This window comes from Dipodomys spectabilis, unplaced genomic scaffold (genome assembly GCF_019054845.1).
Source record: "Dipodomys spectabilis isolate Male_0828 unplaced genomic scaffold, ASM1905484v1 ptg000169l, whole genome shotgun sequence".
NCBI classification, from domain to species: domain Eukaryota; kingdom Metazoa; phylum Chordata; class Mammalia; order Rodentia; family Heteromyidae; genus Dipodomys; species Dipodomys spectabilis.
The window spans coordinates 4,438,682-4,466,398 of NW_024870846.1; the positions used below are offsets into that span (position 1 = coordinate 4,438,682).

At 41.0% G+C, this 27,717-nt stretch overlaps 1 protein-coding gene across 1 annotated transcript in view; it reads left to right on the plus strand.

Moving 5' to 3' along the window:
* Socs6 (suppressor of cytokine signaling 6) overlaps positions 1-14,844 on the plus strand; it is a 31,144-nt gene extending 16,300 nt beyond the window's left edge. The window contains exon 2 of the mRNA XM_042693492.1: positions 9,579-14,844. Within this exon, the coding sequence (XP_042549426.1) occupies positions 9,706-11,313 (1,608 nt within the window). The 5' untranslated portion in view covers positions 9,579-9,705 and the 3' untranslated portion in view covers positions 11,314-14,844. The remainder of the gene's footprint in view (positions 1-9,578) is intronic.
* The last annotated feature ends 12,873 nt before the right edge of the window (positions 14,845-27,717 follow it).

Consider the following 27,717-nt stretch of genomic DNA (forward strand, 5'->3'; position numbering starts at 1 on the left):
TTTTGCTTATGTGGTGCTGAGGAATCGAACCCAGGGCCTCATGCATGCAAGGCAAGCACTCTTGTCTCTTGTCTACAATGCTTGTCTACAATAATGAAGATGACCATGAATGGTGTTTCTAGTTATTTATCTATTGTGTGTTAATTGGTTTTTGACATTAAGTCATCCTGGGATAAATCACACTTGACCATGATTTTACACACACACACACACACACACACACACACACACACACACACACACACACACACACACACACACACACACACACACTGCTGAGAGTTTGGCTTGCTGATATGTGTTAAAGCTTTTTACATCACTATTCATGAATATGTTGATCTCGAGATTCTTATGATGTGTTGGGCTGTTGGATCAAAGTCATTACTCATCTCATAAACATGCAAAGTGCTTCTTCCTTCTATATTATCTGAAGGAATTTGTGAAGGACTATTTTCTATTTTACTGAGTTCTACTCTTAATATTTACTGTTTTCTTCTTCAGTTGGATTCAGTTCTTCATTCTCTCCGTTTTTTGAGGGGCAGTATGTTTGAACTCAAAGCTTGCTTGCTGGGCAGGTATTCTGCTGCTGACCCACACCTTTAGCTCTATTTTCAGTGGGGTTTTTTAGGAGCTGTTTTGTTTCATTTTGTTTTTAGGAGATGATCTTGCTTCCTTGCAGGGCATAAGCCTGTACTGTAGTCCACCTGTTTTAGGATTCCTCTTATTGCTGAAATGTCAGACAAGTACCTCATTGAGATGGAATCTCACAGATTTTTCTGCCTGTAATCATGATCCCTCAATCTCAGCCTCCCGCATAGTTTAGGATAGGCTTGTGCCACTGCTGTGTGTTGCGAAGGGGTCTCGTGAAGTTTTCTTCTTGGGTTGGCTTTGAATCACAACAGAATCACAGATTTATGATGGTCATGCCTTGGCCTGCTGCGTACACACTGTGATTACTTCCTTTTTATGTTCCCTTGTGATTTTTAATCTAGCCCAGAGGCTTTTTAGAAGCTTTATTTTCTCAATATTTAGTGGTTTCCCAGATTTATTCCTGTTCAATCAAAACTTGCTTAGTTCATCCTAATGAAGATGACTAGTGAAATATAAACTAGTGTAAGTTAGTTGATAGCATTCAGATCTTACACAGCCTGGCTATTTTCCCTCCATTTGTTTTATCATTTATAAGCTGAGGATTCCTTATTGAAAGTCTTTCAAATCCACTTACATTTCATGCTCCCTTAGTACATATATGTGGGCTGTAATTTTATATACCATTTTGACAGTGACTGATCACATAAGTTGGGTGTGGATTCTTCACCTCTGGCCAATCCAAATACCTTGGATTTTAAGGAATTTCAGGTTACAGATTTTGGGTTTTTGAATCCTCCACCTTATTGAAATGTTTGAGTGTTACTATTGCGTTGTCTATTTCTCTTCAGCTGTGTCAGCTTCTGTTTTTATATTTTGGCTATTATGTGAAGAGCTTTTATGCCTTATATCCTGTATATCTTTGAAATGTACTTTCTATTCCCTGTCTGATACTAATATGCTATTCTAGCTGTGTGGTTACTATTTCAACTGTGTAGATGCTGCCCTTTTCATAACATTTCAAATGATGTACATTGTATGTATTAGGAGTAGAACTTGTAGATAACACATAGTTTTTTCTATTCAGTCCAACAATCTCTCCTTTTTGAGTAGGGAAGGCACCAGCAGACCTTTTTTTAAAAAAAATTTTAAAATTTCTTGACAGTTCTGGAGTTTGACGCGCAGGGCCTTGTTCTTGTTAGGCAGCACTCTGCCTACCCCCGAGCCTGACTTCCTCTGCAAAGATCAAGTGTAGATAGGTGAGGTTTCGTACACCATTGCAGCCTCTTCCTCATCAGTCAGCTTTGCATAGATATCTTTTCCCAGAGTTTGGCTGTTTCTGATTGCTTAGTCTAGCTGCAGTTACTTTTGGGGCTCCCATCAACAAAGACCTCCTCTTTCACCTCAGAAGTGACTCAGCATATACTGTGTTCATCAGCTTTGGTTGTCCATTGTGACTTTGGAAATGATCAGACGTGCCCAGGTTCCTGTGTTTTTTTTTGGTAAGAGGAAGATGTGGAGTCTCTAAGTAAACGTGCATCTACGACATTTTGGCGTCCCGTGGTCAGGAGTACCACCACATCAGCAGTGACAGAGCTTCCTTCCCCTCCTGAATGGTTCCCTGCTGCAGCACCGATGATTGCTAACTACTTTCTGTGCTGGAATCTGAGATCCTCCCTGGGCAGATCTTTATCCTTCAGCTCTGTTTTTAACTATTGCTTGTCCCCAAGTCTTTTGATTTTTCCAGAAAGTACAGTGTTTTTTTCAGTGTCAAAACAGAGTGACAAAATAAGGGAGGGGAGGGCAGCAAAGAAGTGGGTGTAAATAAGGGAAATTTATGGAAATCGTAGTGGACTATGAGAATGACAGCTATGTGGAGTAAATTCAGGCATGCTAAGTGTTAGATGTTGGAGATGCCATTGGCTGAGGTGTTGGTTCCTGTGGCTTTTAGACTCAGAGCCACTGGGGCTTGTGAGTCATGATTGAAGCAGGAAGCAGAGGTTGAAGTGAGTGTGAGGTGCCTAGAGTGAGGCCGGGCAGGAGTGGGTCCTGTGCACCAGCAGATGAAAACCGCAGCCTGGGAAGCCTTATGCAGGGATGGAGGCATCTGGTCCTGGGGCTCCAGAGTCTGTCTTTTCAGGTGACTGAAACACAATCGCCCCTGTACTTGTACTGTTTTGTTCTCCTTTGCTAGTGTGGATGGGATGGTGGTTTTGTACTAGCTTTGAACTGCGGCTGCTTGGTGGTTACCCTAAGGTCCAGGAATCCCTAATGGGATTCCTGATCCCTTTTCTTTTTCTTTGGAAGGGTAATCACTGTGGCTTGCATATCCTTTGGGACATTTAATCTGTACATACCAGCACACAAATAGATATACAAGTAGAATCACTTTGCACTTTGTTTAATAGCTTTTGTGATGTACCATGGACACCTGTGTTTACTTGGAGAACATTCCATTGTATTGATTGTAATTTATTAAACCAGTATATTTTTGGATACATAGTTTGGTTGGTTCCTTAGGGTTAGGTTAATTCCACCTTTTGTTTGCCTTGAGGTATGTGGTAAAAGGTGTGTGTGTAGTGACTGAGCATTACAGTGTGTTGGTCGGTTATGATTTGGGGGCAAGTGGCTTGATGTTCTTGTGCTTCAGCCTCCCGTGGCTTGATGTTCTTGTGCTTCAGCCTCCCGTGTGTGATATCCCCACTAGCAGCAAATGCCTATATGGCCCCTGGCTCGCCAGGCATGGCTTTAAGGCCATGTCATACATGAACTACTTAAACCCTGCATACATCTACTAAGGGACAAGATACACATGAACTCATGCAGTCTGGCTCCTCTTCTGGTTTTGTGCCCTTCTGGTTTTGGCATAATACCAATTTTATAGGGCTATATGGTGACAAGGATTAACAAGACACTGTATATTCAGAAAGTTTATACTGAGGCCTGCCTCACAAGCCAGTGTGTGTCCTACATTTACCAATATTAGGCAAATAATCAAGTGATAGTAGTTTTTCTTTTCTTTTTTTTAAAAAAAAACAAATGGCATAAGGAACATTATCTGTATGTCTTTGTTTTGTGCCTGAGTGTATATCCAAAAGACAGATTCCTAGTAGCATGACTACTTGGATGAAGCATGTGTGAATATAAAATTTTGATAAATAGTTTCAACTAATCTTAGTGGTTGTATCATTTCTGCTCAACTGAGTAGTATGCATTCATTTTGGGATAGTGTTACACGTTGTGTCATTTATTGACATTTTCAAATTCGTAGTTGAAGGCGATACCTTTTACCTTGTTTTGTCTTGAACTTCCTTATTAGTGAAGTTTAAGTTTTTAACATATGAGAAATCACCTTTTAAAGTGTACAATGTATTGAATTTTGACAGATGTAGCCATGGAAGCAGCACACAGTAAGACACAGGGAGTTTCCATCACCCCAAATGACTTGAATTTCCCTGGGAGGAATGAAGATTAGGAGTGATTGACCTGATGCATTCCTTCCTCACCTTTTGCTTTCTTTATTCCCTCCTTGATTGCTTTTTGTTGCTGTTTTTTTCCTCCTGCAGTCCTTTTGTGTGAAGTGTGCTGTGAATGTTGCTTGTTTGCTTATAGAGGTCTCTGTTTTTACCAGCTTTTCACCCACCGTGCAGTCTGACACAGCACTTAGTCTGAGTTAGAAACTCTTGGAGTTTTTTCATTTAACTCTGACTGTACTTAGGCTACTTTTGAATATCCAGAAATGTGTAAACTTTTCATGGTCAGATCCATTTTTTCTCCTGTGTTATACTTAAAAAAGATCTTCAATACAAGTTTTTTTTTTGTTGTTTGTTTTTTGGTCTTGTCAGTTACGGACCTTGAATGCTGAGCCTGGGCGCTGTCCCTGAGCTTCTCAGCTCAGAGCTAGTGCTCTACCACTTCCAGTTTTCTGGTGGTTAATTGGAGGTAAAGAGTCTCATGGACTTTCCTCCCCAAGATAGCTGGCTTTGAACTGCCATCCTCAGATCTCAGCCTCCTGACTAGCTAGGATTACAGGCATGGGCCACCGGTGCCTAGCTACAAGACTTTTTTTTTTGAAGTTTTTCTCCAATTTTTTTTTTTTTTTAAGTCTTCGCAGCTAGGTGCCGGTGGCTAATGCCTGTAATCCTAGCTACTTAGGAGGCTGAGATCTGAGGATTGTGGTTCAAAGCCAGCCCAGGCAGGAAAGTCCGTGAAACTCTTATCGCTAATAAACCACTAGAAAACAGGAAGTGGCGCTGTAGCTCCAGTAGTAGAGAGCTCGCCTTGAGCTGAAGAGCTGAGGGACAGCGCTCAGGCCCGGAGTTCAAGCCCCACGACCGACAAAAAAAAAAAAAAAAAAAAAGTCTTTGCCTTTGATCCCTCTGGAATTTACTTTGTTAGAACAGATGAAGTATGAGTCTTGCTTTCTGCAGCCTTGCAGATGTCTGTCCAACACGCCACCGTGTGCCAGGGCCTGCTGTCACTCGGGTTTCACACGTGCTCATTGGGCTTTCCTTCCTCTGTTTCTTATAGTTGTGGGGTCTCCTCACGTTTGTTGCAGTGTCCCATGCAGATCATTCTCCTTAGTCCTTCAGAACTTTAGGGTTTTACCGCTTGTCTATTGGGTTAACCTCACTGTTGTTTTCTTGTGTTCTCTGAGAAACTTTGATGCTTCCTTTTATCCTTGATTGTTTTATCTAAGAACAAGATGTGCCTTTCTGTATATTGAAATGTACTATTATCCTCAAGAGTCTTTCTTATCATTCTTTGTATTTATTTCATTGTTTTTGAAGATACCATAAATAGAATCTAGTCTTACCAGCTTTTAAAAACATAGATGTATTTATGGTTTTTGTATATAAATTTTGTAATTGTCCAGCTCACTAAGTTCCTAGTAGTGTTTCTGAAATTCATTGATTGCATTTCCAGGCATTAAATCAATTGTGTCATTTGTAAATAGTGACAGTTGTGTCTTCCCTTTTCCAATATTTATGCTTACTCCTTATTCTTGTCAAGTTTATTTATCTGATATATTAGAAAAATGAAATTAATAGTATTGATATTGACAACCTTGCTTCATTTTCTTTATAATTGAATACAGCTCTGATTTTAGTATCTATGTTATGTCCATCTATTCTCATATTACAACCGTTTTTTTGTTTGTTTTTGCTTTTGTTTTTGTGTTGGACCTAAGGTTTGAACTCAGGTCTTGTACATTGTCCCTGAGTATTGATGCTCCAGCCTAGCACTCTACCACTTCAGACACAGCGCTTCTCCCAGCGTCTTGCTAGTTAGTTCAGGGTTAGCTTTGAACCTTAATCCTCAGAACTCAGCCTCCAAGGTACTATACTAGGCACCTGGCTTACAAAGTTGTATTTGTGAGGGGAGGGAAGCAAGAGGGCTAGGAATTGATACTTACTTCTTTTTAAAAACATCTTTTAAGCCAGGCGCCAGTGGCTCATGCCTGTAATCTTAGCTACTCAGGAGGCTGAAATCTAAGGATCTTGGTTCAAAGCAAGCCTGAGTAGGAAAGTTTGTTAGACTTTTATCTCCAGTGAACCACCAGAAAACTGGAAGTGGCACTGTGGCTCAAGTGGTAGAGTGCTTGCTTTGAGCTGAAGATCTTAGAAACAGCGCCCAGACCCAAAGTTCAAGCCCCACGACTTACAAAAAACATATGCGTATAGGTCCAAGGTTCCTATCCTTGGAACTTAGTGCAACAAGCATACCCAATTGGTAGACTGACTGTATGGCGTGAGTCTGCCTCTTGTAATTTTGGTTGGTCGTGGGGCTTGAACTCTGGGCCTGGGTGCTGTTCTTCAGCTGTTCAGCTCAAGGCTAGTGCTCTACCACTTGAGCCACAGCACCACTTCTGGCTTTTTCTGCTTGTTTGGTGTTGAGGAATTGAACCCAGGGCCTCATGCATGCGAGGCAAGCACTCTACCACTGAGCCATCTTCACGCCCTCTTTTTTTTAAGATACATTTTTTTATTGTAAAGGTACATGAGTAAGGTAATTATTCATTTCCTATCAAGCCTTGTTAGCTCCTCCGTTGTTTTTCCCCTATTATCCCTGCCCTCTCCAACTCCCCCCCCCCCCACTTTCGTTTTCAGCATAGTGTCATGTGCATTTCATTGTTACAGTGGGTCAACCTGTATCCTTATTTCAGCATTTTGTTATTTCCCTTCCCCTCCCCAAATTAGAAAGAATGGCCTATAGACACTTGAAGAAATGTTCAACATCCCTAGCCATAAAAGAAATGCAAATCAAAACAACATGGAGATTCTACCTCACCCCAGTTAGAATGGCTATAACCAGGAACTCTAATAACAACATGCTGAGGGGATGTGGCCAAAAGGGAACCTTACTGCATTGTTGGTGGGAGTGTAAACTTGTTCAACTACTTTGGAAAGCAGTATGGAGGCTCCTCAAAGGACTACATATAGAGCTCCTCTTTGACCCAGCAATGGCACTTTGGGGCATTTACCCAAAAGATCAAAAACAAGGCCACACTAAAGCTACCCGCACAACTATGTTTATTGCAGCACTAATCACCATAGCTAAGATATGGAACCAACCCAGATGCCCCTCAGTAGATGAATGGATTAAGTCTGTATCTTTATATAATGCATCTTCTAGGTTTTACAGTAGGATATGTCTTTTAAAGAAGAATTAGAAGTTAATTGCATTTCAACAATCTTTGTATTAAAGCTAACTTTTTAAAATAGCATTTCTCCAGTTTTATTTTAGAGTGGTTTTTGCCCGCAACTTAAATTCATAGAAAATTTTTTAGCCATCAGTGTTTATTATTTATCTTCATTAGGCAGATTTCTTTGAGACTCAGGTTCCTTAATGTCATTGAGGGTAATACAGCTATTTTGTTTGTTGATGTAGAATTGTCTTGCATTAGGTGTTCAATGGTCATTGACATTCCTTAAGAGAGAGGCCGTGCAGTTATTTGTGATGTGTTCTATCTGTAAGTCGCTCTTCTTTTTAAATGCCTAAAGTTTTCCCCTTGAATCTACACATTTATAATGTATGTATAAACTTAAAATTTTACAATTAGAAAGGCAGTAAGCAGATTCCGAATGTTTACTCAGGCATGAGGCAGATGGCAATCCTATAAAAAGATGGCATATATTTTCAGAAGTGCAAACAGAAAAATAGATACTCTTAAAATTTCCAGCGTAATCTTTGCCTAGAAAATGTAGGAAAGAGATAAAGATCATGTGGCCTAATAGGACTTTTTATAGACTTTAATGTCTAGGACTGTTTCCACAAACTAGGATTGAGTTGTCTATGGGTTGGCAATGTAAAAAGGAAGAAATATAAAAAGGAAGAAAAATAACTGCTAAATTGTAATAGCATCTCTGCTTTTCTGTAGTATGGATACATGGTAGTGGGAAGCACTGAGCTGTAAACTTAGGCGGTTAGTCTGTGCTCAGGGGAGTTGCGCGTGAGAGGGAGACAGGCCAGGGCAGAGGGGCTTCACAGGACCCTTACACTCAGGAGTGAGAAGCACTTTATTTTTTATGCAGTGTATTCAAAACTATAGTACATGATAGTAAGACTTTTAAACTTCTTTTTATGGAGGCGCTACTGCTGATCCTGACAGGCTGTCTGATCTGAATGGTTTTTAGTAAGCATGGATTCCTTGCAGATTCCGTTTACACACCAGCCAACTGCTCTTGTCTCTCCGCCTCACCTCCTACCTTCTGTTGCCATTATGTTTCACATGGATTTTTACTGTAAATTTCCATTCATGGATCTGCCCTCCCACCAGTGAGGGGGCGGGGACATAAAGGGATTGGGCCTGCATATTACAATGAATTGAACCACATTGAATTGCCAAGGGACTGAGTAGCAGGAGCTCCAGGTGAAGAGGCCCAGCCTGCAAGCACTCTTTGTCACTGTCCCTCTGCTCTGGGCATGGGGAATATGGGATGGATGAGCCTTGTTCTCAAGGGACTCACTCAGGAGTACAAAGGGGACATTTCTAAACAGCTTCTCACATGTCGAGTGCTGTTAAGGAGTGGGCTTCGTGTCACTCCCATGCTGTGTTGTACCCTCTCTCTTGAGTGTCTTTCTAGTACTCAGCAAGGTGGTGAGCAGAGCATGTGATCAGAACTTGTGGCTGAGATAAACAAGGGCTAGACAGAGCAGGGAGGGAAGGGAACATTGGCCTATACAGTTAGAATAAAATAAAACCAAACTCATGCAGGCACAAAAAGAAAGGATGGTGAGTGTGGGGTGGTTCTTGAAACACCATCACACATTTGCCACCTCCCCCCACCCCCCAGCCATGGCACAGGCTGTGAAGCAGAATCTGAAGTTCCCATGCTGCCAGGTGCCGGTGGCTCACACCTGTAGCTGCTCAGGAAGCTGATATCTGAGAGTTATTGTTGGAAGCCAGCCTGGTCGGGACACTCAATGAGACGCTTTATCTCCAGTACACTACTCAATAAAACCAGAAGTAGTTCTGTAGCTCAAGTGGTGGAGTGCTTGCCTTGAACAAAAGAAACTTAGGGACAGTACCCAAGCCTAGAGTTCAAGCCCTGGGTCTGGGGGGAAAAAATCCTCATGCTGACTGTTTGTTTGAATTAAGGCTTTCCACTTGATAGAAAAGAGCTGCACCATTTGAGCTGTGCTTCTGTCCCCATTTTCTATTAGATTATTAATTTTTTTCCGGATAAGTAAGGTCTTTTTGCCCAGGGTGGCCTAGAACCACAGTCTTCTTATGTGTGCCTAGTTGGGTTGGCAGGAGTGGATCACTAGACTCAGCGCTTGTTTGTGTGTTTAAACAGGGTCTACTAATTTTTTACCTAGGCTGGCCTTGAACGGCTCTCCTCTGCAGTAGCTGAGAACAGGCTTGAGCTACCATGCCTGGCCAGAGTTGTCATTCTGAAGAAAAAAAAGATTTGAAGCAAAGGTTTAAGATCTTTTAAGATTGAAGCTAAACTCAGTGAAATAAAGCTATTTCTCTTTCCTTTCAGAGAGTGGCTCCAAAGGTTAAATGAACCTGGAAAAAGACATAGATGCCGCTTTGCAGCCTCTCCAGATGTTTGGGGATAATACTCCAGAGAGAAACTGATCCTCTCAGATTAGCGGTAACTAGTCAGAATGAAGAAAATTAGTCTTAAAACCTTCCGGAAATCTTTTAATTTGAATAAAAGCAAAGAAGAAACTGACTTCATGGTAGTCCAACCACCGTCATTAGCCAGTGACTTTGGAAAAGAAGACTCCTTGTTTGGTGGCTGCTATGGTAAAGATATGGCCAGCTGTGATCTCAACGATGAGGAGAAGGGGGGGAAACCCAGATCCAAGAGTGAGAGCCTGATGGGCACCCTGAAGAGGCGGCTCTCGGTGAAGCAGAAGCCTAAAGGCAAAGGCAGCACGCCCCCCGGGGGGGGCTCCGCCGACGAGGACACCTTCTCCTCCTCCTCCGCCCCCATCGTCTTCAAGGATGTCAGAGCCCAGAGGCCCATCAGGTCCACCTCCCTCCGCAGCCACCACTACAGCCCCACACCCTGGCCTCTGCGGCCCACAAACTCTGAGGAGACGTGCATCAAAATGGAGGTGCGAGTCAAGGCCTTGGTTCACTCTTCCAGCCCCAGCCCATCCCTGAATGGCGTGCGAAAGGATTTCCACGACCTTCAGTCGGAAACTGTGTGCCAGGAGCCAAGCATTCCACTCAAGAGTTCTGATTCCCCCACGGGAGACCTGCGTCTCCACCTGGACGATCACGTGCCTGTAGTTATTGGACTTATGCCTCAGGACTACATTCAGTATACCGTGCCTTTAGACGACGGGATGTACCCTTTGGAAGGATCGAGGAGCTATTGTCTGGACAGTTCTTCACCCATGGAGGTCTCTGCGATTCCTCCTCAGGAGGGAGGGAGCTCTTTCCCAGAAGAAGAGAATCAGGTAGACCAGGACCTCGTCGTTGGCCCAGAGATCTTCGTGGATCAGTCTGTGAATGGCTTACTGATTGGCACCACAGGAGTCATGTTGCAGAGCCCCAGAGCAAGTCATGATGATGTCCCTCCACTCTCACCATTGCTACCTCCAATGCAGAATAGTCAAATCCAAAGGAACTTCAGTGGACTCACTGGCCCAGACGCCCATGTGGCTGAAAGTATGCGCTGTCATTTGAATTTTGATCCTAACTCTGCTCCTGGGGTTGCCAGAGTGTATGACTCTGTGCAGAGCAGTGGTCCCATGGCTGTGACAAGCCTGACAGAGGAGCTGAAGAAACTTGCAAAACAAGGGTGGTATTGGGGACCGATCACACGCTGGGAGGCAGAAGGGAAGCTGGCAAATGTGCCAGATGGCTCTTTTCTTGTGCGGGATAGTTCTGATGACCGTTACCTTTTAAGCCTGAGCTTTCGCTCCCATGGTAAAACACTTCACACTAGAATCGAGCACTCTAATGGTAGATTTAGCTTTTATGAACAGCCAGATGTGGAAGGACATACGTCTATAGTAGATCTAATTGAGCATTCAATCAGGGACTCTGAGAACGGAGCTTTTTGTTATTCAAGGTCCCGGTTACCTGGATCTGCCACTTACCCTGTCAGACTGACCAACCCGGTGTCACGGTTCATGCAGGTGCGCTCTCTGCAGTACCTGTGTCGTTTTGTTATACGTCAGTATACCAGAATAGATTTAATTCAGAAACTGCCTTTGCCAAACAAAATGAAGGATTATTTACAGGAGAAGCACTACTGAACGATTGCAAACCCTGCATCTTGCACTTTGGGAATAAGAAAAAGTGATTGAAATACAGTTTACAAACTTTCAACGCCATCAAAATCCTTTGCTGCCATAACTATTTTAGTTTTATGTGTAAAAGCGTCATCGATTTCTTTAGGGGTAGGGAAGTGTCTGCAAGGTGTTGTAGGTTTATTTTGGTTCTTTAAAAAGGGTTGTCTTGAGGTTCTAGAAGTGTGAATTATGTTCATTGCAGAATAATCACAATGTGAATTATCAGATTTTCCTTAATCCCCTAGTCCTTTGCTGCTATCCACTGTGATTTTTATGCATTAAAAGCACATTTCATGTGTATTCAACCCTAAGTTGAATGAAACTTAGCAAATGAAAATTGCTGTCTTTAAATGGCCCGTTTTCAAATGATAATGTTGAATAAACGTGTGTGTGATAAAACACTGAAAACGATTTGTTAATCTCATACTATAAAAAGATGATTCAGAATTATGAATTGGCATAATCTTGGCTAATGGAATGCAAATCTACAACATGTTTTACAACACTTTTCTAAATTATTTTTAAGGTTATGCTAAATTTTTTTATTGTGAAAGGTAGGATCTTTCTGTTGCCTTCATTTTCATCTTGTCTCTTTTAATAAATGGCCTTACATTAAAATTGTAAAGAAATATATACCACCAGTTTAGAAATTGTTGCCTTTTCTGTCCTTCAACTCGGGTATAAGTTGGCCTAAGTTAAAGAGTCGTGGAACCACAACTGTTGTTGTAGAAATAAAAGATAACTGTACTCTCCTGAGTGAGCACTTTTCTGTTATCTAGACTTTGCTTAAATGTTTCATCAGATTTCTTTAGTTTACTCAGCCTTTTTCTTTGGTGAATTTGATTGTACAACTAATTTTCACATATGGATTATCTTACAACATTAAAAATACAGTTTTAAATGGAATTGACTATAAAAGCTTGTTTTACGGATTTTGTTTTCTATAGTCACCACTAAAAGGTGCTAAATCTGACCACTTGCCCCCACTTAAAATGAACCATAAGTTTTAGAACATCGTGTGAGAAAAATTGTTAAACCATATCAACTGAGTGGAAGTCCTTTTTCCTGTCATATATGCTACCAATTGAAAAGACAGAGTATTTTTTTCCCCTCTGCCAGCTGAAGAAAGGGTATAATGCCTAATCATTTCCAGTTACTTTGAAATCCAGAGCATTTATTCAGTTCATGATTCTGTGATGTATTTAAAGACTGCCCCAACTGGGAAATGCTCCTAGTGATACAAGCTTTAAGGAAAAGTATTCCATCTTCAATGGAGCATGTAGTTTGAGATGACTCTTCCTTTTGTGACTTCTAGTTTTCCTGTCTCACCTCTTCTCAATAAAACAAGGAGAAAGCTTGGGTCAAACAGACTGGCTTTGCGATTCAAATATAACAATCTCTTTTCTATGTGTTTCTTTAGGACAGAATTGAGATCCTACCAATAAAAGGCATAATGCCATAATATGATGTGGTGGTATTTTTATTTAAAGGGGAAAAGGTACTTAATATTGGTGGAATGTTGGTTGTACCTTGTTACAAAGACTCATTTTCTATTATGTTTTCCCCTAATGAGATGGAATATGAGATATACTATAATAATATAATTTAAGTGTTCACTATAAGCTATTTGGATTAAGAACTATTGCAGAGTTGTAGGCTTGTCAAATTAATGCAAGACATTTAGCTATTTTTTTGCAGAATTATTTATTTTTTAAACAACTGAAAATATATCTAGGGTAAGTTGAAAGTCCCTGTGCGTTTGTGAGATCAGGTGTCGTCACGGAGTTGCTGTGTGTTGATGGTAGATTGTCGAGATGGCTTCTCTGTGTGTCCCCCAGAGCCCATGACGTACAGAGGTCTCCGAACCACCCCAGCCCGACTCACGGATATAGGCTGGCTTCAGTTTTTCTCACAATGCCGTGTGTTTGATCTACCCAGTTAGTCTCATTTTCATTCAGATACTTTAAAAATTGTATTTGCTGTGCTCTGGAGGACACGTTTGAGGTTCTAATGGGAAAAGCTATTAGAGGAATGTGCCCTCTTCTAGTCCAGTTTGAAATTGTTAGTTCTTGGAGAAAAGTCAATAAACTTGCTAAGAAATTAAGTTTACAAGCCGACAAGACGTATTATGACATTTTCTGCTTTTGTGTAGATAGAGATCCACTTGACATCATAGTCCAGTGCCCTGCAGGCATCTGACTTCGTCTGGGAAGAGTGGACAGTGGGGAAAGAGAGAAGTCCTCGTCCTTTAGCAAGTCTCCATACAGTTGGGTTAAAACTTTGGATTCGGTTTGTTATCTTGGATGATGTAGACACAACCTGTGAGTGATGCTTAACAATCTGAAGACAAAATGAGAATGCTCTATCCATTTATTGTGACGGTTGAATCAGGATTTTTAAAATTAGATATTTGATCACAAAGCATGATGGAAGCTGGAAAGTGTTTTGAGGCTTCGGACAGTGAGCCATTGTCACAGGTAAGAAGGCTATAGGAAGTACTTGAAAGATCTTTTTCTCTAAGTAAAACAGTTCTCTTTTTACTTGGTGCAATAATGAAAAAACTTAGATCATTTCTACCATCACCGGAAATGACCATAGAACTAAAAATGTTTTAAGGAAACCAGCTGTACAGAGCAGCCTCTTGCTGTTGAATAAAGTTCTGTGCCCAAAGCATACATCATTGGCTTATAGGAAATAAAACAGAATAGGTATGACAGTTTCTGAGCCAGTATTAATTGAAACAGGATCCAAGTTACTCAGATCTTCGTGGTTTCTGTAGCCTGTCTATTAGTATTACAAGTCTGTCTTAGCAACAGTGCTTTCAGGAGCATGATTAAATTACTGTATATTTCATATTTCTGAGAGATACCACTTCAGCAAAGATTCAGAATAACATGTTTTGATTTCAATCTTAAATTTTTCATCGAATGTGAAGTGTTGATTGAAAGTGAAATCACACTACCAGCAATAGACAGTTTTGTTGAATTAGAAGGAACAATACCCAGTTCCATAAATAACATTGAAATTATAAAGGCACTGGTACGTTAATAACACAAATTGTTTTCTTAATACTTTTTTAATCTTGTAAAGTTTTTATAAGCATCCTTTTTATTGACCAATCATAACATGGCAAAATGTATAATTGCTGTTTCTGAAAAATCCAAATGCTACATGCAGAGATGAGGAGAAATTCTTAGAAAATTTTGTAATAGCATACATGTTGGGTTAAAGAAATCTCATAGTTATTGGAGTGCCATGAAATTAATACTTGCAATCCAGATTGCTGTAGTTTACACTTTTTCCTGTGTGTTTCAAATCAGGTGTGTACCATTTGTACTGAAAACACCACAGAATGAGCTATCCAAAGTCCATTGATTTTAATATGTGTTTTGGTTTGTAAAAGAATTATAGTAATTTCTTGCACATTTTTGGAAATTGTATAAGATTTTATGTATCTACTTCTAGATACAGTGTGTAAATAAAAATTCGTTCACAAGATCTGCCTTGTCTGTTTTCATATCTTAGTGGTCTGGTTTTACTTAGGAATTACATGTCTGGATACACCATGAACTGGGCAGGTAGAGTAGGAGCCAATACAATACAATACATACAATAAAATAAAATGCAATAAAGAGGGGGAAAGAATTAGGAGTCAGCCAATGGTGCAAATGTGCCAGAGTACTTAACATAAAGGCTGGAGTGAGTTAGGAGGACATTGTCCTAAGCAAAAAGACTAAAATGACCATAATGATGAAATCAATCGTACTCAAAGAAGGTTAAGCAAGTGATAAAATATTTGGGTTAGGACTTTTAAAAAGAATATTAAATAAAATATTGTGGAAAGGGGCTGGGAAGGTGGCTCAGAGGTAGAGTGCTTGCCTTGCATGCATGAGGCCCTGGGTTCGATTCCTCAGCACCACATAAGCAAAAAGAAAAAGCCGGAAGTGGTGCTGTGGCTCAAGTGGTAGAGTGCTAGCCTTGAGCTGAAGAGCTGAGGGACAGCGCCCAGGCCCAGAGTTCAGGCCCCATGACCGGATCCTCCCCCCCCCCCAAAAAAAAATGTGTGGATGGTTTCTTAGGCCCACACTATTTATATGCCTTTAAAGTTCTGAACGTCATTTTGGAGTAAAACAAGTACTTACCTTATATGAATTCATTTTTGTAGTCATGGCTGGTTCTCATGCGCAGCCCAGGAAGGATCAGTGATAATAGCTTAGTCTCCAGGGTGGAACTCTTGCTTACCATTGACCTGATCCTGGAGATGGTTGCTTTTTAAGTGAAGTTTTAATTCTCAGCCTGCCTTTTTGTAAGTTCATTCTATTGCTACAAAAAGAGTTCCTGAGAAATGTTTGCAAATTGTAGAAGCCTACTAGTAGCACCGAGATGAGAGTGGATAGCTAGCTATATCTGCTCTCCAGGAAGACGGGTCCTGCTGCTGCCTAGCAGAGGCCTGTAATTCATTCTACTCCACAGCTAATGCCTTCTACTCCCACCTTCCAATTCTTAACCACCCCCTTCTCCCCTACATTTTACTTCTACTTTCGCCAGTTTTTAACTTTCTGGATCATGTTTGTCTTGTATTTCAATCGGATTTACCTCTCAAAGTCTGCTTTTCTGGCCTCCATTATAGATTTTCCCTCTCCTCTTTATTCATTAAAGCCCACTGTATTTAAAGTTCACTTTTTTCTCCCTCTTTTGTCGGTCGTGGGGCTTGAACTCGAGCTCTTCAGCTCAAGGCCAGCTCTCTACCACTTGAGCCACATCACCACTAAAATTCACTTTTTAAAAAACATTTTTCCTGATCTCCAGTTTGAAAAGTTACCTGAAGCATGAAGCATCTTTTTTTTTTGTATATTTCTTTTTTAAAAAAATAAGTTTTTTATTGTGAAAACACAGAAGGGTTACAATCACAAGGCAATGAGTACATTTCTTATCAAGCGTTGCCTCCTCCTTTGCTGAAGCATCTTTTCAAAGAAATTTGACCCTTTCTCTTCATCTTCCTCCCTCCCCCCGCCATGGGACTTGTCTTGCTGATGAGCATTCAGTGGCTTTAACGTTTCGACCTTGTGCTGTGCCTTCCCTCCACTGGACAGGTTTCAGGCATTTCACTGATGAGACAACACCGTTCCATGGGGGCTTTGTTTCCCAGGCCAATGCTCCTTGGTAGAGGTAGTGGATTTGCTGGAGTGGAAGTACTGTGTATGATATTTACCCAATTCAGTTCTCAGGTAAACCCTGAGGCCTGGGATGGAACCATTGGCATGGTGGGGGTTGGGGGGAGAGGGAGCGAGAGAGAGAAAATACCTGCTGCATGTTAGGGTCTGGCTATGGGAGCAAACACAGCAGTCCCTAGGACTTACCGAACCTAGTACTAGCAAAGAACCCATAGTGAGCAGCTGGGTAAGTGTTCCTCTTGTTTTTTACAGCTGACTTTTGCAGCCAGGTTCCCAGAATTACTTCTGAACAAGGCTCACTTTTCCTTACTTAAATCCAGGAAACCTGAGCACCACTTGTGGACAGGTCATAGGAGGGTCCCTTATGAAAAGCTCTCTCAGATTGCGAAAGCTGAGGAGGGGCAGGCTAGAGTGGAGTACTTATATTTTGGCAATTACGGGATTTGGACTTGCTAGGCAAGTGCTGTACCACTTAAAGCCCTAATCTGTTTTGCTTTCCTTACTTTTTCAGAAAGACCCTTGGAATATCTCCAGTGGTTCAAATACAGAAAGAAGCTATTGCTCTGCAACAAACTAGCATTCTTATTTAATTAATATTTAATTAAATACCAGATGGGACCAATATAGGAAAAGACAAAGCTATATTTGCTCTGAGTCCACAGCCCTTGCTCCTAGGTATGGCCACTGTTCTTGAATTCCAATATCTCTCCAGTGCTTCAAAGCTGATAAAAATTATCTTTGGCTCTTTATCCTCCTCGCTGTTTTTTTTCCTCCTAAGATGCCTTTTTTCAAGATGTGTTTCTTTGTTTTGGTCTAAGGTTCTTGATGTCTTACCTTCATGAAAACTTTTATGTGGACAGTGACTTCAAGGGAATTTCCATGAGATTCCTTGGATATTTTTCCTTTGTGCTATCTTCCTTTATAGGATTGTGCTCCTGAAGTCCAAGATGCTTGGGTAGCTCTAAACGCAGTCTTGTCTGTGTGGTAAGTCTGCTTCGTTGGCTTGAACTCTCCCTGTGGGGGTGCTGAAGTTTGGAAAATGTGCCTGAGGCCGAATCCAGGATCAATGTTGGGCTGGTGTCTAAAGTTTCCCCTTTTTAGAGCACTGCTTTCGACATGCTTTCATTCAGTTGTGTTTTGTGGAATGGTTATCAAAAATAACTCCATAGCCAGCCCAGGCGGGAAGACTGCGAGACTATCTCCGATTAACCACCAAAAAACTGGAGGTGGTACTATGGCTCAAGTGTTAGAGCACTAGCCTTGACTGCAAAAGCTCAGGAACAGCGCCCAGGCCCAAGACCGGCACAAAAAAGAAAATTAGTTTTTCATGATCACTGGGAGTCATCATTTGACATGTCTACTTGTCCACATGGTCACTTTTTCCTCCTGCCACCAGTTTCTCCTGGCCCTAGAATGAGCCGGTAATAAACATATTCTAAAATATGATTACATTTAACCACCGGACCTCAGAGCAAGGCAGAAGGGCTGGGGCAGTAGTGGAGAGACATCTCTTGATTCCAGAAGAATCTCAGATGAAATGAAATTCAGAGTGACCAAAATGAATTCAAAATTACGTCTTATTGATGCTGTGTATAGCATCAATAAAATGTTCCTTAATCCAATAGTCTTTGGTGGTAAGCTGAGGCTAGTGATTTCTTTGATGAGGTTGATTGTGAGGGAAGGCCTGACACATCTCTATTTCTGGAGACGAAGTCCAAGGTCAAAGTCCTGGCAGGGTGGATGTGGGACGAGGGCTCGTGTCTTGGGCGGCAGCCAGCCCCTTCTTGCAGTGTCTTCCTGTGTTCTGCGCTTAGTGCAGGTGAGGATGTACTTTGGAGTATGTAAGGGTCGGAGGCTTGAGGATGTACTTTGGAGTATGTAAGGGTCGGAGGCTTTCTCTGGTGACCTCACTGTATGCTAATTCCCAGAGATCCCACCTCCAACACCATCACACTGTGGGACAGGTAGGGATTCATACCACCGCCAGTGGTAAATACAGACTTTAACCTGGAACTGTTGGAGTGGGAAGTAGACTGCCTTGTAGATTTAGGCTCAATTCCAAAGGCAGCATGGAGGTGGCTCAGATCTCAGTTAGTTGAGCCTCTATTCTGGCTTCTTAACCAGTCTCTTGCCTGCTTTGTGTAGTTCCAGACTTGTCTCCTTTTCTCACATTCAGTTCAGTGTTTAGTTGTAATATTTCTGGTGGATACTAGGAATTATTGTGGTTTAAAAATTGTGGACAAACAATCCTCCCCTTTTATTTTCTGAGCAAACACACTTTCTGTGGATTGGAAATAATGCTTCAGGTAAATTGTTCATGCTCTGCTTCTGTCACCCCTAAATCCAGGAGTGTTTCTATTAGAACTTAGTATTTTTCCTCTTCCCAGAAATAGCATTTTCACTAGTGTCACACTTATACATGATGTCCCAATGTCTAATAAAATTCCCTTTTCAAAAACCAAATTGGACTTTGGTGGTTAAAGATTTAATTCCAAAATACATCTTAGCATGTGAAATAGATTAAAAATAGAAAGAGTTTAAGTTACTAAAACTATTCTATCAATACTTCAAGTATGTACACTCTTCTTTCCCTGGTACAGCAACATCTTTCCTAGAGGCTCTCCGAATGAAGCCATCTTAATGAAAATGATCTAGCAAGGCAAGAGGCAAAAAAATATACTTTACTTTGCTGGGACCCTGGGACTTTCAGGAAATGGGTTAGCATGACCAGGAATAATTTACAAAGTGATTTTTTTTTCGCAGCTTTGATTGGTTTTTGAGCCATTCTCTTGATTAATGGAGGCAACTGCCTCTTTGTCACTTGAGAATACCTCTTCAGCAGACAAAGAGGTTGTGAAACCAAACATTGATCTTTATCCTTTGATTATGGGAATGATAGACATGTAATTTGCTTATTAGAAACTATGTTCCTTTTGAAGATTTCAGCTGGTAAGGACAGTGAAAGTGGGTAGGGGTTTACATTTATGACTCCGAGTCCATCTGAGTTTCAATTCTCACTACACGTTTTTTCCTAGTAATATTGGCTAATAGTTGTTGATTGTCTTAAAATGTGCCTTAGTTCTCTTTGTGGATGTGTGTTTTTTTTTAAACTACATCTAAGGAAGTAGTTTTTCCCTGTTTAGAATTTAAAGACAATTGGTGGAATCCAGAAATTCAGCAAATGCCAACTGGAAAGGAAATCTGAGCTTGAGTTCTTAGAACAGTTTAAATCCCCTTTCTGCTTTATATACTGAAATACATACATGTTTATATTGCTTCCAGTCATTTGGGAATTTTTGAGTACTCTACATTTGCCCTGTAGTTGGAAAATTAAATGTCAATTCTACATGTAATAAAGTTAACAATTTAATTAAGTTGAGTAATTAGCTCAAGAGCAGCAAAGACTCCCACCTAAGAGCATCAAATGTGAAACATTTATTAACTACTAAATTGCTATTCTTCATCATTAATTGATGTAACCTTGGATTCTCACTATGTTGCTAAGCTGTTTGGGATGAAAGATATCCTTCTCTGTAAGAACTAGATTCTGAGACCATAGTACTTTGGAAATGTTTTTGTTGTTCTCAAAGGAAGTTAACATACAAGACATGGAAATGTTCTATTAAATAAAAACAAAAACATAGAATACTAGTTAGTAGAAACAAATATGATTTTTTTCAGTTTTCATTTTCATATTAGCTTTAGGATGAAATTTCATTTTTTTTCTTTTTTGTATATCTTCTTATTGTAAAAATACTGTACAGAGGGGTTACAGTTACATGAGTAAGGTAATGAATACATTTCCTATAGAGCATTCTTACCTCCTTTTTTTTCCCCCTCCTTCCCTTCCCTCCCCACATCCCCAGCTTCTCCCTCCCTAGCCTGAAGTTGTAAAGTTCGTTTTCAACATGGTGTCTTGTACATCTCATTGTTACAATGGGTCAACCTGTACCCTTATTTCAGCATTTTGTTATTTTTTGTCCCCTCCCTTAATTAGAAAAATGTATATACAAGATGCAGGGCACCAGAATCAAATACAGTGAAAACAGGGGTTATACCATGGGGGAAAAACTTAAAAAAGAAACAAAAAAATCACATAGTACATTATAAATGCATTAAAAACAGCAGCAAAAAAGAAAACCTGAGGCTGGGAAGGCAGCTCAGTGGTAGAGCGCTAGCCTTGCATGCCTGAGGCCCTGGGTTCGATTCCTCAGCACCACATAAACAAAAAGTGGCCGGAAGTGGTGCTGTGGCTCAAGTGGTAGAGGGCTAGCCTTGAGCTGAAGAGCTCAAGGGACAGTGCCCAGGCCCAGAGTTCAGGCCCCATGACCGGACCCCCCCCCCCAAAAAAAAGAAAGATAAAACCATTTGAAATTTCAATTTTAACATCATAATGTTCATTTATATTCAGAACTTTGTGTTGAAATGAGTTTTCTGGATCAAGAGTTTGACTATGAATTAAGGTGTTTGAATTTTAGAATGAAGATTTTAATTACATTTATCATCAGTGTACAGTTTAACTTTTGTCTTTTTCCTTTATCTAAAATAGATTACAAGTTTTGATGCAAATTCTTTTCCTTTTTGGCAGTCATGTGGCTTGAACTCTGGGCCTGGGCACTGTCCCTGAGCTCTTTGGCTCAAAACAAGCACTCTACCATTTGAGCCACAGCACCATTTCTGGTTTTCTGGTGGTTAATTGGAGATAAGAGTCTCATAGACTTTCCTGGCCTGGGCTGGCTTTGAACCATGATCCTCAGACCTCAGCCTCCTGAGTAGCTAGGATTATAGGCCTGAGCCACTGGTGCTCAGCCAAAGTATAGCCCAGGCTGGTCTCGAACTTGGGATCCTCCTCCCTCATCCCCCTTTTGAATACCAGTGTGTGCCACCATGGCCAGCTGGTGCAAATTCTTTAGGTCTTTTATCCTATTGCTTCAGAAATTATATCTTTATAACTCTCCTTTTTGCAATGAATTGTAAACTACCCAAATGTTCATTAGATAATTGCCTCACCTCTGCAAAGATACTTAAAACCTCAAAAGGTTATAACTATGCCATAATACTAATTTCTAGAGCTTGATTACTTTTAGGAAAATACCACTAAATTAATAATAAATTTCAGCATCTTATTAGCAGACACATAAATTGTTCATCATAATAATAAAGGATAGTCCTGGTTCTGAAGTCTTCCTGTTTTTCCTTATGTTAAATCTTGTTTATATCTCAATGCTTATATGTGTCTTGGATGCTGACTTTTTTACTGAAAGAAACTATGTGTGTTTCTAATATAAATTTTAACAGGAAATGTAGGAAAGGCTCATTGCCATCATTCACAGGCATATTTGATTATGTGGAACATCAAAATCACTAAGTGGCCCTAAACCATCATGCTGGTGCTCCATAGGGATGCTGATACAGAATAAAGGCAGCAAGAGGTTTTTGTAACAAGGAGAAACCGTGAAAAGAAATGAGGGTTTTTATGCCCCTCTGCCACCGAGTGATTTGAGTGGCAGTCTTCCAACGAGGGTCCGTGGGTGAAAGACGGTAGGGCAGAGTTAGTGTCAGGCCAGCATCTCCCAGGTCTTCAGGAGCGTGTGCCTTTCTCCCTGAAGTGATCTTCCCGAGGATGTGCTTGGGTAAGATGGGTTCTATTGCACTCTCCTTCTCAGCAGTCCTCTGATTCTACGGCTGCCAGTGTCTGTGCAGATAGACTGCTGTCCATACCATCCACACGTGGGTATCCACGTCATTCCAGAGACAGGAGGAGGAGAACTTCCAGTCCAACATACTATGTGTGGTATAACCACTAAACAAATGTGAGAGTGGAGTAAAAGCATTTTAAGATAGTTGTTATTTAAAAAAATAAAAAGACCAACACCCTCTTTTATCAGGGAGCTATTAGAGAATGTGCTCCAACAAAAAGAAGGAGTAACCTAAGAGACAGGCGATTCTCTATGTAGGAGTGATATAGAGAGAGTCCTGGGTACTGTACCAGGGCAATAGACACAGCCGGCTAGAGAGCAGTAACCCCAAGGTCAAAACAGCAGGCATAAGGTCAAGCAGCAATGTTTTCAAGAACTGTCAAAATCCAGTAGATTATCTGTTGTGTTGGATGTATTGAAAATGTTTCTTCAAGGTGATCAATATGTAGAAAACTAAGTGAATGAAAGAAATGTGGTAAAAAAAATGACTTATAAAAGAAAAGCTGGGGCTGGGAAGGTGGCTCAGTGGTAGAGCGCTTGCCTTGCATGCATGAGGCCCTGGATTCGATTCCTCAGCACCACATAAGCAGAAAAAAAAAAGCCGGAAGTGGTGCTGTGGCTCAAGTGGTAGACCGCTAGCCTTGAGGTGAAGAGCTGAGGGACAGCGCCCAGGCCCAGAGTTCAGGCCCCACAACCAGACCCCCCCCCAAAAAAAGAAAAGCTGCACAAGAAAGAAAAATAGTTATGTCACAATAAGTGTCTTATTTACTTATAAACAGCTCCAAATATTAGGACATAACTATTTTGTATATAAAATAATGAAACAATTATCTTTTTGAAAATAACTCAGCAGCTAATACCATAATTATAAGGCTTAAACTAAAGAAAATCCAGAAATGGTAGAATACACTAATGATATAGTAAAAAAAGACTTTGGAATTTGTGAGGCAGAGTAACATCCCTTCAAAGATGCCTACATGTTAATCCTAGAACTGCGGAGTGTAAAACAGTGCATATATATATATATATATATATATATATGCAATATATATGCTATATATATATATGCAATATATATATATATGCTATATATATATATATATATATATATTTCAACCAGTAGCCTCTTTCTGGCCCCTTCATTTAAGCATATTTCACATAGATTCTGGTGACCTAGGCAGCCCAAAAATTGGGTACAAACCCCCGATTTTTAGTGCATTTTGTATGCTCCCAGTCACTGAGTTGAAGCCTGATGTCTAACATGAATGGATATGAAGTTGTCCATATGCCAGCTATTTAGAGGTAAGGATATGTGCATTTCCTCTGATCTGGGATGGCTTTTCTTACTGCTTTCCAGTAAGTAGTAGAAGTGACAGTAGGTGACTTCTACTAGATTACACAAGACTATCATGTTGTATGTGAGCCACTGCCTACATTTCTGGGCACCTTGCAATCCCCATGTTGGAGAAGCTGCCTGTAAACGACCCACCAACACCTGCCTTCAGGCACTGGTGCCCAAGCCTGTGAGCTCAAAGGCCTTCCTGATGAGATTGTGGAGTCCCTTTAGTGAGCGTCTGTTGAGAGCCAGGGGGAGTGTGTGTGTATATATATATCTACACACACACACACACACACACACACACACACACACACACACACACACACACACACAGAGGCCAACCCAGCCTAGACTAGAACTACCTAGTCAATCCCCCTGGAATTCCAGACCCACGAAATCATAGGTTATAATAAAAACGCTTTTTGTCAAACTTTTGAACAGTTGGCTTTGCAATAAATAACAATTACAATTTTTCATTCGAAGGCAGCTTTTGATGAAGGCTCCAAGCACTCAGTGTTAAACTGGTCTTGGGAATAAATCCAGAGTGCTTAGCTTCTGATTGGGGGAGGGTTCAAAGAACCAGGTCCTGTGCTTGTGGTTTCATCCAGAGGGTGGTGGGCTCATCTGTCCTCTGGGAGAGCCAGTTCTCCTCTGACCTTCGGAACAAACTGAACTTTCTGCCCATGGGGCTCATGAAGCAAAGCTGGCATTTTTCTGAACAGCAATCCAGAACCTGAGGACGGAAAGCCTAGCTAGACAGCTTCAGAAAAAGGGAAAGGGAAGGCGGCCCATGTGTGGTGCCGTCACTAACCATCAACCACCGCCCCGCAGAACAAAAAGCCCTATTGGCGGTGGAAGGTGAGGGTGAGGAGGCGTGTTTAAATTCTGCCCTTAAAAAATACAATTGGTTATGGGTTGCATTCTAGACAGAGAATGTGAACTTTGTAGTTTATCATTTTGGAACCTATGGAGATATTCCCAATGTTCTAAAACAGTCACTTCCTCAGTCTGCCAAATGATGGTATGAAAGACATGTATATTTGCATGTTTAAAAATATCTGTGAGTGATACCACTCAGTTCTTCCAATAATAAAAAAAAGTGCACAGTGGTCCTTATTCTTGGCCAGCTCTGTCCCAGAAATGTTGGCTCAGTTAATGCTGAAATGAGATGAGGGTTCTTTGGGGGTTGGTGGGCTTTCTATGTCCCCTGTACCCTCACCCCAAACTTGATCTCTGAACTGGAGGCAGTTAAGAGTTGGATGGCGTGCAAGCAGGCGAGGTGACCCGGACAGACTATCTGTGTTGTAAAGAATCTAAGTGTAGTGTGGACTTCAATTCAAGCCACCTCACATTATTTTGAAGAGTTGCACCCTGCCTTATTCACCAATACAAACCATGACTTACCCGCAGCTCACTCCCAAACAACATTTAATATGTTTAAAAATGATTCCTTTTCTCTCTGCTATTCCTTTTCTCTCTACTTATTCCATTGTTTGCTGACTTTGTATATTTAGGTATATTGGTGTTTCCTGCACCTTTTTCCCCCCTCTCTGCCTTTTTAGTCTAAATGTTTAGATGTCAAAGAATGACTCAGTTGCCTTAATTATCGTGATTTGAATGAGTCATATGTTGGCTTCACCTTTCTAACGTGTGGTCTCTTTATATCCCAGTCTAGTTTCTGGGAGGTTCAGCTCAAGGAAGCAGCTGACTCAGCTGAATGTCCTGAGTCATCAGGAGTGTGCCCCAGGGAAAGAGAGCACACGGATCTAAGGTTCTGTCTCACGTCTGCTGGCTTACTGGGGAATTACCTTGAACTTGCTTATAGGCAATTGTTTAATTTCATGCTCTTCTTCTGAAGATCCCCTTAAATGTGTGTAATCATACTCTATGATACTGCCTCTCCATCAAGATGCTTCAAAGATTAATTATGAAAAACCAAATGAAATTGTGACTCCTTCTAGATGTAAGTTTCTGTATAAATACAGGAAATATTTCCTAGGGTTTCCTTGTTCTTCCTAATTATGCCTGCAGGATAAGAAAGCACAATTGCAGCCAAGGGAAAGTATTGAAATTCCTTCCAGAGGAGTCAAACATTTATTTAAAATGGATGTGGAGGGTTGAAAACCCTAGAATTGTTCCAGCTGGCTCTTGTTTTTCCAGGTAAATATTTGTAAACTCCAACGTGCTATTTATGGATTTGGCTGGTACTGTGGCCTTGTTCTTTTGTGTTGTTTGCAGAGCCTTTTGGGTTTGTAGGCCTCACTTCTTCTCTGTGCCTGTATGTAAGTCTTAAGACAAAGGACGCCAGAGCTGAGGAGGGAAACCAGCCCACTAAAAGACATGTATTAACATGCTGTACAGTAGTAGAGGTTCTTAGATTGGTTGGTAGCTTAATGTCATGGCCTTCCAATACTCTTGCTTCCTCATATCCAAGCTTCTTGTAGTATGTTTAGTTTATGTCCTTAAGCTTAATGCAAATACTAGCCACATTTCTAAGCAGCAGGTTTGACATGGGTTTGTACATGTTCAGGAAGACGGTTTTGCCAAAATGGCTGAGAGAGCTCTTCTCACTTTTATCTCCTTTTATCCAGGGATAACGTTCTTTCACACAGCTTCCAACCCTACATCTAGTTGGGTAGATTGAAGTCTCATAGCCTTTCTGGGGGAGGGGGCTGGAAGAGTGAGTATTTTGCATGTTCCAGTTTCTGTCTTGCAAGGTGGGGAGGGAAAACGAATGACTCACAAATGCATCTACTAGAACTAACAAGTTCTTGTTCTTTCTTTCCCTGTTACTTACAGAAATCATTACCTGGCAGTGGCCGCCACACTCCAACGAGTGGACTGGAAAAAACCGGAATGGTTGTGGAAGCACATGTTTCCCATACTAAAAAAACAGAACTGGGGTTCTGAACCTTATTCCAGTGCTTTCGAAAGGTCATCTACTCCTGTGGTAGTGGGTGGGACATGTCTATTTAAATTATGTTGATGTTCACCCAGAAAAGTGCCCCCAAATCATGTCACCTTAGGGACTATAGTGGGAAATTGGCACTGCCATCAACTTACCTCTCTTATCAGTCTTGTGAGAGAGGTGAGCAGGCACGAGCATTGCGGATGTAATGAATAACCGGATGAACAGCTTGATGGACAACAGTTCTAATTCTAGACTTGGATGTGAACAGCCCTTTTTCTAGACTCTCAATAACCAAAGGTAAGTTCTCTGCCGATGATCCACTGTGTCCCCACTTCCAAACCAAATACTTATGTAATTTCCTTGGCTTTACATTGAAGTATGTACTTAGTTTGCATTGACTATTTGGAGAATGGCATGGAATGACATTGGCAGTAGGCCACAGATAAACTCAGCTCTGGGTCTTGATTTCAGAACATAGGAAATGGACACATATTTCTTTTTTGTTTTCATTTTAGTTGGTAATATCTTGTACTTAATAGCTTACCTTGAAGAGAAGTTTGTCCTTTTATTCTACCTTTGTTACCAAAATGGTAGTCCCCAGGAGCAGTCTTCCTTTTTATCTTGAGGGTTGGGGGAAGCAAAACAAACAAGCAAACACATCCATTTTCCTGCCAGTCATCACCATTCTCTGAAAACAAAGAAAGCAACTGTGAACTTTTTAGAAAAGCTTTCTGTGCCTTGACTCACAGTGCGTAGTTGAAACTGATTTGGTTGAGTATAACAGAGATTTTGGCATTGATGAAATGAATAACTGGTTTATTTATCTCTGAGTCAGTATGGAGGTGTTCATTTCAGGATCTAGAACTAGTCTGGGGCCCTGCTTACTTCACCTTTCCACCATGCTCTCCTTCCTTTGTAACTGCAGAACATCTGGGTTTAAGGAAGAGGAAGGTGCAAGAGAAAGGAAGAATAGTCATATCAGGTCTTGGAATTTTCCAGAAACCCTCCCAACCATGTCCTGCCTGGCCTATGTCAGCCACCTTTGGCTTTTAAGAGTTTGGCATTATCTTTTAGTTTAGTTAGTTTGTTTTTTTCCAGTCCTGGGCATGGTGCCATTTCTGTAAGAACTGAAATTCTCTTAATGAGGATGAAACCAGGAAGTGATATTCCCTAACCAGTTAGCAGTGTGTACCATCACCACCACAGCCAGGCAGTCACGCACCCAAGATTATCTGCTGGTATCAC